The sequence below is a fragment of the Haemorhous mexicanus genome, chromosome 19, assembly GCF_027477595.1.
Source record: "Haemorhous mexicanus isolate bHaeMex1 chromosome 19, bHaeMex1.pri, whole genome shotgun sequence".
Classification (NCBI taxonomy): Eukaryota; Metazoa; Chordata; class Aves; order Passeriformes; family Fringillidae; genus Haemorhous; species Haemorhous mexicanus.
The window spans coordinates 2831678-2846479 of NC_082359.1; the positions used below are offsets into that span (position 1 = coordinate 2831678).

The 14802-nt window shown below is 39.0% G+C and overlaps 1 protein-coding gene across 4 annotated transcripts in view; it reads right to left on the reverse strand.

Annotated features, from left to right (window-relative positions):
• Positions 1–14802, reverse strand: part of SPECC1L (sperm antigen with calponin homology and coiled-coil domains 1 like) — a 63925-nt gene that overhangs the window by 15380 nt on the left and 33743 nt on the right. For 3 of the 4 annotated variants that reach the window (XM_059863519.1, XM_059863521.1, XM_059863522.1), the window contains exons 10-13: positions 10492–10582; positions 8530–8613; positions 7202–7358; positions 3738–3840 (exon numbers count right to left, since the gene is read on the reverse strand). In XM_059863519.1, coding sequence (XP_059719502.1) covers positions 3738–3840; positions 7202–7358; positions 8530–8613; positions 10492–10582 — 435 coding nt within the window. The remainder of the gene's footprint in view (positions 1–3737; positions 3841–7201; positions 7359–8529; positions 8614–10491; positions 10583–14802) is intronic. The other variant, XM_059863523.1, reaches the window with a different exon arrangement.

The window sequence follows — 14802 nt, forward strand, 5'->3', positions numbered from 1 at the left end:
AATGAAAGTAGCTGTGTTCCAGCCAGGGTAAATGCTCCCTAACAGCTGGATGGGATTACTTTATGCTTTGAAGATATCTGGGATTTATGACAGTTTTATGACACTGCACATATTTTAGAGGAGCCAGGAGGATTCTCTCCTCTGAAAAATGCAGCACTTGGCTCTGTGCTCTGCAGCAGTGGCAGATCCTGAGCAAAGCTAACACACGATGAAATTTCAACTATTTTGTGTCTGTTCATCTGAAAACTAAAGGTGATTTGCTCCTCTTTTATCTAAATGCTTATCTTGAGAGCAGCTCTCCTCTCTGAAGGCTCAGAGATCTGCTCAGCCCAGAACACAGGGCAGCTCATAACCTGTGTGTGCAACTGTGTCAGGACTGAACAGGCTCAGGGTGGAAGTTAATAGAGAACCTGCCTCTGCTAGTCCTGCACTGACCTTCTGCAGATCACCAGCCTTCAAACCTGAGCTCCAAGGAGAAATCCTGCCTGCAAACAGCACTCAGGCAGCATGTTAAAAGCTACTATATAGTAAGAGATGAAGTCATTCAGGTTTTTACACCAATTACTTTTCTTATTTTCAAAAAGTCAACCTGATTTTTTTACTGAGGTCTTGAAAAAACATTTGGAACACAGTTAAATATTAACAACTACATTTAAAAGTGACTATTCATTTGTTCCCCTCCAAATTTGCTTGAATAAATAAAAAAAAGTATACAGTGAAGTAATTTACAGAGTTTTTAAACAGGGTTTATTCCACTATAATGGCCTGAAATTAAGAGCTTCACCACACTATCATATTTGAATTATTTAGCATCCACAAAGTTTCAAGATTCTAAAGCAGAAATAAATACTTAAGACTTTTAATCAAAAGCTTGAAAGCAATTTTCTAGAAGGGATAGGAAAGCAGAAGTTATTTCTCTTCCATTTTACTTGAGCTGACAAAAACCCCATACCAGTTACACCAGACAATTCTGTAGGGCTGTATTCTCCACAAGTATCTTGTGAGCAAAGAAAATCTCTCTTTGAAACAGGACAGACTTTGGTGTGGGTTTTTTTGTTTTTTCTCTTTAAAGAAGAGAAATTCATTTTACTTCATAAAAATAAATACCAGCAGTATTTTACCCTGCTGATAAGGATAAACCAACTCCACCACACCTGGTGTTTAACAGGCTAAACCACTGGCAGCTCACCTAGAACTCTGTACACCTTCAAATAAAAAATCTAGAAATTAAGATTTGTATCTGGTTACTTGTGGGATTAATATTTTTTAGTATTTATTAGCTACTTTCCACTATCCAGTGTGAAATGTAACACCAGAGATGAAAGGCAAAACAATGCCAGGAGCAAGCATGTCTCTGTTAGAAATGGAGCTTTAACTCAAGGTGCATGGTTCCATCTTCCCTGTGAAACACCAACAGCTGAAATTATTTTCTACAAATGCCTTACATGCATTAGTGCATAAAGACCTACAGCTGTGAGACATCACCTCCAGGTGAGAGGGAGAAAACAAGACAAAAAAGGGATTCCTGTTGGCAGTGGATGAATCACTTGTGATTTGAACACATCTTGGAGAAGACTGGTTAACAGGGTTTTACCTAAGTATTGGTAGTTTAATATGAATAGGACAAAAGAAAATAACTGTTCTCAAACAAAAGATTTCTAATCCTTTCTTTTCTTTTGCTTGTTTCCAAATGATGGTTACAATCTTCCAGGTCATTTTAGAACTGGTTACAGACTCCATCTACAAGTATCTTTCCTTTAGCCTGCCACATTTACAGCTAATATTAGCTAGAAATTGGTGACTGGATAGAAGGTGACCTACTGCTCTTCCTCGAGGAAAAGGTTGGGATATTTAGGACTTGTGTTCTGTGAGGCTCCTGCAGCAGCTCAGAGACAGAGGAGGGCTGGGCAGCCAGTGTGTACCTGCAGCTCAGAAAGCTTGTGCTGGCTCTCACCCAGGGGCTAAAGCAAACAAAACAGTGGTACAGAGGAAAAGTAGAAGTTCTGATGACAGGAAATGCTGGGGAGAAAAGGGAGCTGTGGCAGAGTGTGAGAGCAGGAAGAGCTGGAGGTAAAAAGAGGGTACCCTGTCCATGCTGGCATGACAGGCAAGGAAGAAGAGCTGAGTACCTTCAGCAAGGCTGAATGAGGAAGGGAGACATTCATTAGCCTGATGCTTGTCTCCTCTTTGCAGGTTTTGAACACACATAGTTTTAAAATAAAACTAAATGAAGCAGAGATTCATTGAAAATAAAAAAAGAAAAAGATCCTTATCTGTTATTGATAACATTGAGATGCCAGAAATGTGGATAAGCACTGTTCACAATGAATACAGTGGGTATGTTTAAAACATTAGAATACCACCAACACAGTGTTCAACCAGAACTGAATTTCAGGGGATGCTGAAAATAATCAAATTCTGTACAACAAAGAAATGAAAAATGAGTGTGCCTAAAGCAAAAGCCATTCTTCTCCCAGAACTACTTAATATAACCTCCTGATACTATCTCACAATTTCAATGAAGGCATTGCAGGGGCTCTGCAGATGCTCTGTGCCTTCTCAGCACCATGCTGCAGGTTCTAAAGCAAGTACAGAAACTCTCAAAAGCTATCCTTTGAGCAGTGTTTATAAAACCCCAGGAATTAGAAGCAGCAATCTGTAGAATCAGAAGTGTATTCCTCAATGTGCACACAACCACAGAGTGAAAAGTTTGGAATAATTTCTATCACTTTTCCTAACCAGATTAACCAAGCTGTCAAATTCATCTTTCATTTCAAGACAATACGGGAAAATATTTTTGCACTTACTTTGAGGATTTATAAAGCAATGTAACATCCTGCCTTTTTTAAAACGTGGGGAAGGAGAAAGGCTCTTTCCACAAAGCTGCTTCTTCTCAGAAATAGCACAGCTGAGTATCAGACGTGCCACAGGAAGAGGGGGAGGGTTATATCCCAGCCTGTCCATTGTGCTGTTGGAGGACTTTTCCTATGGATGGGCCACCATCCTGTTATGTGGCTCTCAACTTCCTCCTGCATTGTGAGGCTCAAGTCATGGAAAGAGTAAAGTTCTTAAACTGAGGATTGTGTTGGGAACTCCAAACACTTTCAATACAAGTTAACCAAACAAATACATCATGGTCAGACTATTAACATCCTGGTTTAGTTTGCTGAAGCCACTATTCTTTTGAAAAAATAATGTAATCAGGAGAACTCTGGACAGTTATCTTGTTAGGTCTTTTGGCTTCTGATAACATTTGGACCAAGTGAAAGAAAAAAAAGTTTGCAACTACAGTGGAAAGCCAAGTTCAAAATGCAAGACAATGCCACCTTCACAAAACAAACTCCCTAAGAGGCCAAATGGGAGTCAAAGATCCAAAGAAAACCCTATGATAATTACCTATAAAAATAAATCTCTGAAATCTGAGAAATGGTACTCTAGCTGCATTTGGGAAACATTAATTTCAACATTAAGTTGATAAAGTTTCAGCTCCAGTTTCACAAGTGCAAGGCTGATTTCAAGTGCCTCAGTGGGAGGCAGCTGCCCCTAAGACAAAGCTGTGGAGCAAAGTGACTGAGGAGCTGCTGGGGCTGGAGCAGCACTGGGAGCTCACGTTCCAAGGGGAGGGTACAGGACATGCCAGGGCACTCAGTCCATGCAGTCAGGTGTGCAGCAGCCTGGCTCATGCCACAGGCAGGCTCACTGCCTGGCAGCCCCTGCACAGCCAGCTCTGCAGGTACCTGGTAGCCTTCTGTTTTCTTCTGGCACCACTTCAGCAGGGCGTTCCTCTTGGAGCCTCCATATTCTCTTGCCAGGGCAGACAAGGGATCTTTCCTCTCTTCCCTAGAACAAGGCCAGAAGAGCTTGTAACACAACAGAAAGAGGTATTTAGAAAGGCTTAAATAGAAGGACAAATTTTTGGCACACTGGAAGTAGCAGGATACAGCACTTATGACTGAAAAACAGAACAGACAGGAATACCTGCAAAAGACTTTTGAGTTAGTTTGGAGTAATTATTTCATTAGCAAATCATCTTTCTTTTTCCTTTAAGCTTTTTTCACTAGATCTTTCCACCTCAATGATATTTCTTCCTAAGAGTTTGAAAAATTAAACTCACAACATAGTAAGTTCCAGCCTGAACCATTAAGCTAACTCAAGTGACTATTTCTTTTTTAGAAGGAATATAAACTGATGCTATCTCTTTTGCATCTCATGGCTGATTACAAATGTCACCTTGAAACAACAAGTTTGCATTTGAGCAGCACGGTGTTATTAACAGAACACTTGCCTGAGACCTGGAGTTCTCAAAAAAGAAGGGGGAGATCTATGTAGGCTGATCTGCCATTTGATGTATTAGCACAATAAAAGCAGTCAATTAATTTCAATTCCAGTTTGTCAAGCTATCTTAAGTAATTTTTTCCTTAAGAAAAGATTGGGGAAGAAAAGAACAACCTAACTAAGTTGGCCTTTTTTTCATGAGCCCTTACATTACAAGCATCTCTTTACCAGGATTCAGAAAAGAATTCTTAGATTAAAAAATATATATATGATAAAGGCTAATACCTCTTTAGTGGCCTGGTTACAAGACTCAGTATTTCTATAGATATTCTAATGAACAGTCTTTGACAAAAAGAGCAAGTACTACATCATTACGGATATTAGTTACCACACAGGAAGTGTGACAGCAATTGTTCTTGTTTGTAATAATCTCCATTTGGAAAATTAAAATAAGATAGCCATCAGTGAACTGCAAAGGCTTCCCCATCTGCCATTTTTAAGGAGCTCTATCAGATGTAAGAAAAATGTTCACAACATTCACAGAAATGATACCCTAAACTACTCTTTCTGAATATTTCCCAAAAGACTTTGGGATTGCATACATTCACTCTCAAATCTTCAACTCTTTGTTCTTTACAGCCCATATGGTGACTGGAAAGAGAGGTGGAATGTGGAAGTAAATAACAGCATCAGAGGATTCTCTGCTGCAGATTTACAGGTAGCAACTCTCCAGCTCCTGCTAAGGGAAAAGAAAGCATCCATGGAATGTGAATATCTCCCTGTGTGCCTGCTCTAAACAGAACACCAGAGACAGCTCCATGCACCAGCATCTCTTGGTCAATGCACAAAAGAGAACATGGCCCAAGAGACAAGGAAATGCTTTAAGGCACTGATCTGAAGTACATGTATTGCAGTTTGCTTGGCCAGTCTTCACTGCCATATGGATGGGCAGGATCTCCAAGGTACTTAGAGATAACAGCTGAAATATCCATGAAAATTTATGCCCAGCAGGACAGCAAACACAAAACAGTAACTGCTATCTTTGATGCTGAGCCTTCAAACCTAACTGCTCATCTTGATTTAACACGACAAGGAAGTCAATAATTGTGCATTTAAAATATGAAATAAATGATCTGAATTGGTCACTGTACCTAAACTTCATAGGCACCACACAGCCAGAATGATGCTTCAAGAAATTCTGTACTTCAGTTCTTAAATCAGTACAAATATCAACAACTTAACACTGGTGATTTTCTCCTTTGGTGATTGAAACAAGCAACAATGGGATTGCATATTCAATCTATAATGAGGGTTATGCAACACTTTGAGAACTGAAGAACAGAGATCTGGGGCAACAACAGAACTCAAATAAAAATATCCCTCTCTCTTTATGCTAAACATACTGTTTAGCCATGAGGGAGCTGTACAGCCTGTTCTCAAATTCCAGCAAGAGCACATGGTTTATATCAGGTTCTCACAGTTATGAAAACACTGCTGAAGAAAATAAATTAGAATTAACTTGTACGGAGACAATGAGAAATGGTTTAACATACAAATCTCACATGTTCACATATTAGATCAACTCAAAGAGCTAATGAAGTTTCACCTAGAACAGGGAACAGTAAACTGCAAGTATTTGTTCTAGTGAACTACACCAATAACCGTTTATCTTCCAATATGGGAGAGGAAAACAGAGAAATCTGCTCATGTAACAAACTAAAGTGTCTCCAAAGGCCACACTCATCACCACACACCCACTGCTGCACAGCCCATTAAGTCTTTTGTAGCACTGAGCACTGCAGGCAGTGGTTGGGAGCACAGTAATGATTTCATAATTATAACTGTACAGTTTCACCCTGGAATGCCACACTGTTTGCTCCAGTCTGCAGACTGACACCAACACAACTCAGTGTTACCAGTTCAAAGTTCATACACAGGTGTTTAAAACTTATTTCTGGATGTACTCAGTTTAAATTTAGGTGCTAACATACACATTAGTTGCTGGTAGTAAAGAACCCACAATTAAACTCAGTTTAATTTCTGCACAATAAAAGGAGGGTGGCACTGAGGCCTGTCTCAGCTGATCTCAGAAAAATCACTTTCAAAAGCACCCACAGCTGTGAATATCTTAAAATTTTATATATACTGCAAGTGTCTCTGAACATTAGGAGTTTAATACTTCTGCTGTGCAAAAGCTTTGTCAGGAAGCTCTGTGAGAAATGGTCTTGACTGAGTTATTTAACCTTTGTCTGAAAATTTCCCAATCTATGAAGCAGAGCTGAGGACATACTTCACTTGGATAACATGAGGATTAAATACTTTGAAGTCCTCTGACTGATAACACAACAGAGAGGAAAAGTTTTATATTTACCACAGACTTATCTTTTGTCTTACTAATCAGAGGAGATTGTCTGGCCATTTGCTGCTCAGACTTGCACTATGACTCCATCTGTGGGACCAAAAAAACCCAGGCCCATTCACTCATGGTTATTAAAAAGACCTGTCAGTGTCTGGGATTAAGATCTGGGCATGCTGCTTTTTGTCTTCAACTGGGATTACAGAAGTAAAGGTTTATCATGGTCTCCCTGGGTCCAAGCCAGCCTGCATGATCTGCTCCATGTGCTGCAAGCTCCCTTCCTGAATTTGGCTTCGTGATATTTTGAACTGCTATTATTATTTAGTGACATGACTTAACCTTGCTTTTCTAGTGGAGTACCAAGTCTGGTATTAACTCATAAGCTTTAAAAAGCTTAACTTTTAGTCTAACTTTTAAAACAAATACTGAGCTGCAGAAAAACCTTTCTGAAGCTCTTTCAGACTACTGAAGACCATTACTGTGCGGGGTCTGCAGTCTCAGTACCAATGTTATATACTAGAGGTATGCAGGCAGACAGCTGTGGAATTAACCCCAATAAAGGACTGATACCTTATTCTGCTTCTGGTTGTAGGGGTGACTGATGCTGTAGGAGAAGATGAGAGGGACAGCTGTGGTGAGGTGGTGCCCATTGCCATGAGAGATGCTGGGGATGCTCCATCGGGTGCACTGATGTCCCGCTTGATTTCCTCACTACTTCTCCGAGACACTGAGGGGGGAATTGCCCAGGCATTTATCATTTGCAAACACAAAAACTTTCCAACTTGCTCTCAGACAAGCATTAGTTCAGAAACCAAGCACAGAAACCTATATCTAATAGTAGGTGTCAACATTATTATTGATGCTTTCCACTTCGGAAATACGAAGGACTTAGGCTGCACTAAAAACATTTATGATCAAAACTGTATTTTAAAGCAAAGAAAGTTTGATGGATGTATCTTAATGGAATATGGCTACTCCCATTTGAAGGATTTAATGAATGAGAAAGAATTTTAACATCAAAACATTTATTTTCCTCTAGTCCATATAATTACACTGTGAAGCTTCAAGTAGTTAAGGAAAAAGAAAACCAAATCTATTTAGAGATGACAGCTGTTTCATTTCCATTTAATTTTAATGAAGAATTGGCATGTATGTGATGCTCTGGACATTAATTAAATATCAACAAAAATATCAAATGTTGACCTGAGACCAATCAGCCACATTCCACAGAGCTTGCTTCATTTTATCAAAGGAAATGATTTTTCTTTCAAATGAAAGCACAAGCATTGTACTCTGTAAAACCAAATTTGGAATTGTTATATGTTCTCTACATGGAAGAGTTTCCAGTTAAAATATGAGGTTTGCTTTTATACTTAAATAATCACCATTGTTCATATTTGTGCAAATCAAAGATTCAACTCTCTACATACACCAGGGACTTATTTTCTAATGACCTGGGGGCAAGTACATTAATTTATAAATACCAGACACAAGAAGTTTGGGTTCTTATACAAACAGAAAGTATCTAAAACTTGTAAGCATTTACTAAAATATAGGGGTTTTTAAAAAAAATACTGATCTAAAATCAATTTTGCCTGGATTATACAAAGCATCATTTTCACAGTATCACACTATTTATGCTATAATTAATAAAGATTTGGTTTTAGAAGCCCCTGCTGATACTGAAACATCAGTATATACAGCTTGATAGTCAACTAACACCCTGCATAAACTTGTATTTAGCAAGTCTGGCTTTTTTAAAATCTAAAGTTAACATCAAATGTCCAGCAATACTGAAGAATATTTGTGGGTTATGCCAGTGACAAAGCAGACCTGGAAGTACATGACTGAAATGAGAGTTCCTCACTTTGCTGACCCCCTAAAAGCCGTGGTGTTACCTGAAATGGACTTGGCACTTTCCATGGCAGGCACTCTGGGCAGAGACGCCGGCCGGCTGGTGGAGGATGTTCTCAGCAAATGCTCTGGGCAGAGAGAAAGGAAAAGGAGGGAGTCACCCTTCCTGAGGGTTCCAGTCAAATGTAACACTCGGGTCTGAGTCACCAATATTGCCCACCAGTGCCCAAGCTTGGCTGTTTTAGGGAGGGCAGGTGATTCTAGCTGCAAGAGAGAAGAGCCCTAACATTGCCCACTGCCAGTGAAGTGCACCAGGAATACACCATGAGCACCTGAATCCTTTTGCCATAAAACCTCTTGCTAATCCACTTGCCCTGGTCATAAAAAACTCCTCACACCTGAGGTTCCTGAGAAAGGAACCCCCGTCCAGCACATGGCCAAAAATATTCAATGTGTTCTTCACAATGTTCAGTGGTAAAGCAGATTGCTTTATCCCTCAGGTGGTTTCTTTTTTCCTCCTCTCTGGTTTGTTGGATTGACATTTTTTGGGCTTTGGGGTTTTTTTTCATTTTGGGATTTTTTTTCATTTATTCCATGCAGTAGGGTCTAAAATGTGCCTTTACATATTGAATTGCAAGATCAGTTCTGCCTAACACCAATGAGTAAAAAAAAACAAAAACCATAACAAAATTAATTTTCTATAGCAACAAATCCAAGCTATTTCCTATTATGAATTATTCCTTCAAGTAAAAACTGCAAACAAAAGGTTTACATACTCCTACATAGAAACACTTAAATGACAGTAATATGAATATAAAACCTTACAGAAACAAGGATTAAGGAAAGTGAAACCCCCTTTATTAATTGAAAATGTGACATTTTCATACATTGCTGGAGAGATACATCAAAAACATATCTGTATGGCTGTAAACAGGAATTCTGTCTGGCACCTCACTCCTGGAACACAGTCCTGCTCCTGCATTCAGTGATTTGAAAAAACCCACAATAGCCATGTAAAACATACCATTCATTTTGTGTTTAAGCTTATGTCTAACCCTTATGTCTTACCCTGAACTCTGTAACAATTAAAGAATCCTGTATTATCTTCTTGGAAAGGCATTTCAATATTCCTAAAAATATCAAAGTTTCTAAAATTAAAACTGCAGCTGCATTGTACAAATAGCCTCAATATGGATTCAACAAAAGCAAGAAGGAAATCTGGCACATACAGGCTATTATGAAGTGCTACAGAAAAAAAAAAAAAAAAAACAAACCAAAAAACCCAACCCTTTAGAAAACATCAGACCTCAGGAATACCAAATTGAGAGGAAATATTCAGCCTGGAGTCATATGGGGATTATCTTGAGAAACATCTACACACAAAAAGCCCCTAAAGCAGGCATAAATCAGAGAACTACACCCAACACATGATAGCCATTCATTCTCACAGGAAGAGCACATTGTGAACAGTGTTTGGAGAGACAAAACAAAGTTCACAGAACAGGGGAATATTGGGAAATAGATAAATCAACACTCAATTCCATTCAATTTTTCATCTGGCTCCTGAAGGTTCAATACTTAATGAGTTTATTTTATTATTCACATGCAATACAATGCCAACCATCATCTTTGTTTTATTTTGGGGGGTTGAAAAACCTGTAACCCCAGAGGTTGGGTTTTTTAACATCTGGGACAGCTGCAAGATATGTCCCTGAAACTATCTTATCTTGATTTTACAAGTGATCATAGTTTATGCACACACTAAAACTTGTCAGAATAGTGCCAAGTTATCAGCATGCAATTGTGGTTCTGTTGGAAATTCCAAAAAACATCTTTATGTTATACCACCACATGTGATCAAACACAAGTAGAAAGTCTATGATTCTACTAAGATACTTAGATAATAAAAAGTATGTAACATGATAATGCTTTGGATACTAAATCATTTTTTTAAAACAATCAATAGCAGTGTTAAAAACAAAGTTTAAATGAACTTGGATCAGTACCTTGAACAGGAATTTCTGCATAGCTTGGTCTTTTGTCTGTCAGTGTAGCAAGGGGTTTTGAAGCTGAGATTGGCCCACTTATGGAATGCCTCTGAAATGGAAAAATACTTGTGTCAGACATAACTAGAAGGCAAAAAACCCCAAATGTGGAATTGCAGAATGAGCTTTAGAAATTCAGATATGACATTATTACTAATTTTAAAGAACTACAACAATAAAGGAACCTTTGAATTTTTTTTCCTTCTTTACTTTAAAAACCTTTACTTCTGCCAATCCGACCATGCCTTGATCCTGCAACATTTACTTCTTTAAACTGAGACCTGTTCTTCAACCAATGTTAAAAATTATGGCTGTGAATGCTCCTGCAGTTTGTGTATTCATTCTCACCTTCATTTCTATTTTGTTTGAACAAACCCATTCTGGTTAAACTTGATGTGTTTATTTAAACCACCAGAACCCCCCATACAAAGGCAAGGTTTTAGTGCATGATCTGTGTTATTAACATAAGCCTTTACAGCTTTGTGCCTCTTCCTGGAAAGCTGGGAGAACAGTGTAATGGGTACAGTGACCCAGAGCACTCTTTGATAAGAAAAACACTACTGAAAAAATGGGGTTTAGTCAGAATGTCAAGAGCTTTTGTTCCCACATATTTAACTGAGATGCTCTGGGAACAAATGGAGAGACACATTTCATTATTTGTCAAAGATGTAATAAAACACAATTTATTTTTTTTTGCCTTCTTGAGTCACCTCAATTTTTGTTCTCCTCTAAAGAGCTATGAATTGAGCATTTAGTTTTCAAGTTTTATATAAATATTTAGCAAAATATGGCTTTTAGCAAGCACAAGATCACAGCTGTGTTCAGACTTGTACACACAATTCAGTAAGCACTGAAAAGGACTAAAATAAGCATTTTAGTCTCACACAGTGAATTGTACAAAGCAATAATTACCCTTAGAGTTACTGAAACAGATTCAGTTGCTGAAGACTCATGGAGGATCGCCCACAATTATTTCAAATTAATCATTTGAAAGAGTCTATTGCAAATTATAGTTCATTCTTTATTCACCCTGTCCTTTCTATTAGATTCCCATATGTAATCATAATCAGCCTACTAATGTGTTTATCCTGAAAACTCTTTCAGGTCTCCATCTGGCCCAAGGTTAAATGAGTCTTATCTTCATAAAATACTAAAGGTCAGATGTTTCTCACACCAAATTATCTAGGCAAGGCAGACAAATCCAGAATAGTGATTAAAATGAGTTAACAGTATATATTTACAGCACCCCATAGCACAGGCAGGATTACAGGGCTACTTTATTCATCAGTTAGAGCCAAACTGGAGTTGTGCTTTTGTGCTAGATATCAAATGGAGAGAACAACTGCCAAAGTACAGCACGAAGGATTTCATCACTTCCTACACCCAATGTCCTGCACACACACACAAAGATTATACCTTTAAATGTGCAGGTGAAAGTGACTGTGAGCCATGCACAGAAATGCCCACAACAGCTTCCTCTAAGAGCTGCCATTTCACACTTACACCACCTACTTAAAAAACCCCAAACATTTCCTAACTAAAGGATATGAACTGTACCAAAGTGAGCCTTTCAATGCACCTCCCCACCCCAGGAAACAGCTCAAATATGAGGCTAATATAAAAATATTTAATTTTGGTTACCTTTGGGACTGACACTACAGGGACAGGGGTGTACAGAGCTTCAGCCAAGACTCACAGGTATGTACAGAGCTGGATAACCATACACCTTTATCCCTTAAAACCAAACAGCCTTCATGGAAATGGTCAGAAAGTGGCTGTGTCACTCAGCTGATGACTTGCTGTATATTGGTCTGGTCTCTTTGCAATAAAACAAACTGGCTGTCTCTGTTCCTGTTGGCACTGCAGACAGGGCCCCCTTGCACTGGTTAGTTCCTCATTCCAAACCTCACAGCTACCAGCAGTAACACAGGGACTGATGCACTGCAAACCAGAGGAACATGGACCAGCTGATGCTTATCTAATTTCACCTGCCTTCATCCATGTAGCAGTGCACAGGTGTCTGGGAGATGCTTTAAATTTGAAACAGAACTATGGCAGGATGAACTAATCAACTTCAACTCCAAATATTTGGCTTCTGACTCATCATCCTTGTGTCTGTTGTCAGCCATGGAAGGAAACACAACCATCACCACTATCCAGGTACCTCTTCCTGATCACTTTGCACTTCATGCCAGTGCAGCTGCACGTGGCAACTGCAGCACAAACAGTTCTTCACACATTGACTAGTTCAGATATAGGAAGGCTTTGACACTAAATTCCTTGGACTCTGCAAGTTTTTATATGCTCAAAGCAAAACAGGGCATTCAATGGTAACCTGTAAATCTGAAACCACATCTGCTTCAGAGAGTCCTCCAGTTACAAAACAGAAAAAGAAAGGACCCAGGGAAAGCAACAGATAAACTCCCTTGTCCTTATATTCCTCCCTAGGCATCTGCTCTGGTCACTCCCAGTGGCATACCAGACCAGCTAAGCTTTGGGCTAACCCAGCAGGGCTGTTTTCACATTCTGAAGAGCATTCTCTTCATACCTCTCTTCCTAAATTGCTTTGCAGTGCTGCTAAGAGCCATAGTAAAACACAGCTATGTTCCACTGCAGGCTTGGACCTGAAGGCAGAAAGGCTTTTGTTTATTTGTTTTGAGTTGCAAAACATATCCAAGAATTTATCTCATTATACATACACACAGCTGTAAAGAAAAACAAACCAAGCAAACAAAAACTCTTCAAGACTGAGGAAATTCATTTCACAGTCCAAAGACAAAGCACATGGTTGATTCATCTGTACTTGGACAATGTTTTAGGCAACCAATCCATCTTATGGAAGTATCAACACTGTGCCAGTTTCTCAGTAGGTGCCCATGTAAATATTTCCCCTGTGACAGCATTTAAGAGGAACAGAAATTAATGATAATAAACACTGCAACACCCATACAGAGATCCACCTTTCCTCAAAGACCTTAAACCATAGATAACTTCAATAATGTGGGAGCCAACAGGTCAGCTCACATAGTGAGTACTTATTACAATCTTGCTTTTCAACTTTTTAAGAGAGAACAAACAAAAAATGTTTTTAAAAAATTACAGAGAATACAACAGTAGAAAATGAGGCAGCAATATGAAAATAAAGAAAACTCAATCCCCTTCTCTCTTGAGCAGAAAATATTCACATAACTGAGGTCACGAAACCCAACTGCCTTCTGGATAATTACAAGTACTTTGAAGAAAACCACCTATCTTCAGAAAGACAATAGAAGCTGTTTTTATTTACACACCCTTCTCTTTGTTTTTCAGGCAATGTTTCCCACTAATGAGCATCCAGCTGTTAATGACTTGGGTCTATACCAGAAGTTGAATTCAAAATTCAAGTAATTCTGGCAGATCAAGAACATCAAACAAGAGCTGTAAACCTGAGCAGCTTTGCAGTATTCTAAGAGATTACTTTGGTTCATGGTTAATTTACAGGTAAATAAAGTGAGATAAGCCTTAGGCTTCACCAAAAAGTCTTCTGTCTGCCAAAGGTCTGGTTCAGCCCTTTGGAACATGAGATTAAGCACTCCTCCTCCAAGAGTGCAGAAATAAACAGAAATATAAAGCCAGATCAATAGGAACAAAGCATCTGTCAGCGAACTCATCACATTTAACTAATTTAGAGAACTGCTGTCAAGAGTGACTGAACCACAAGAAGAAGCAGAAGCTCTCCCAAGAAACCATTTAATTCTTTCTCTTTGCTTTAAGGCTATCTATTTGTTTCATGAAATTCACTCTTAAATGAATAAAAGCTGCACTAGTCTGAGAAGAGGAGAACAGTCAGTCTGTTCCAGGTATTGCTCCTTGGGGACTAAAAGCTGATATGGCTACAGAGCCCTCAGTTCAGGCAGAGAGAATGTATTACCAAATCATTACACTGACCTACAGTGACAATCAAGTTTTGGAACTTTGGGATAGCAATATCTTGAAGGCAACAGGAGAATTATGGATATTAAAGGAGTAAAACAATGTACGTTATTTGACTTTTCTTTATGAATCTGGTCCCATCTGCTTTGTCCTTAAACTTGTTGGCTTCTGCCAAAATCTCACTTCCCACAGCGAGTGAGATAATAAAGCCAGCAAAGATCTACAAAGCTGAACATCAGAGTCCTGACAATGCCATCTCAGCACAGCCAGGCTGCTGCAGCAGCTGAGCAAAAGCACAAAGCTTCAGAGGGAACAGCACAAAATACAAGCACCATCACCCACTGGCCAAACTCTGCCAGT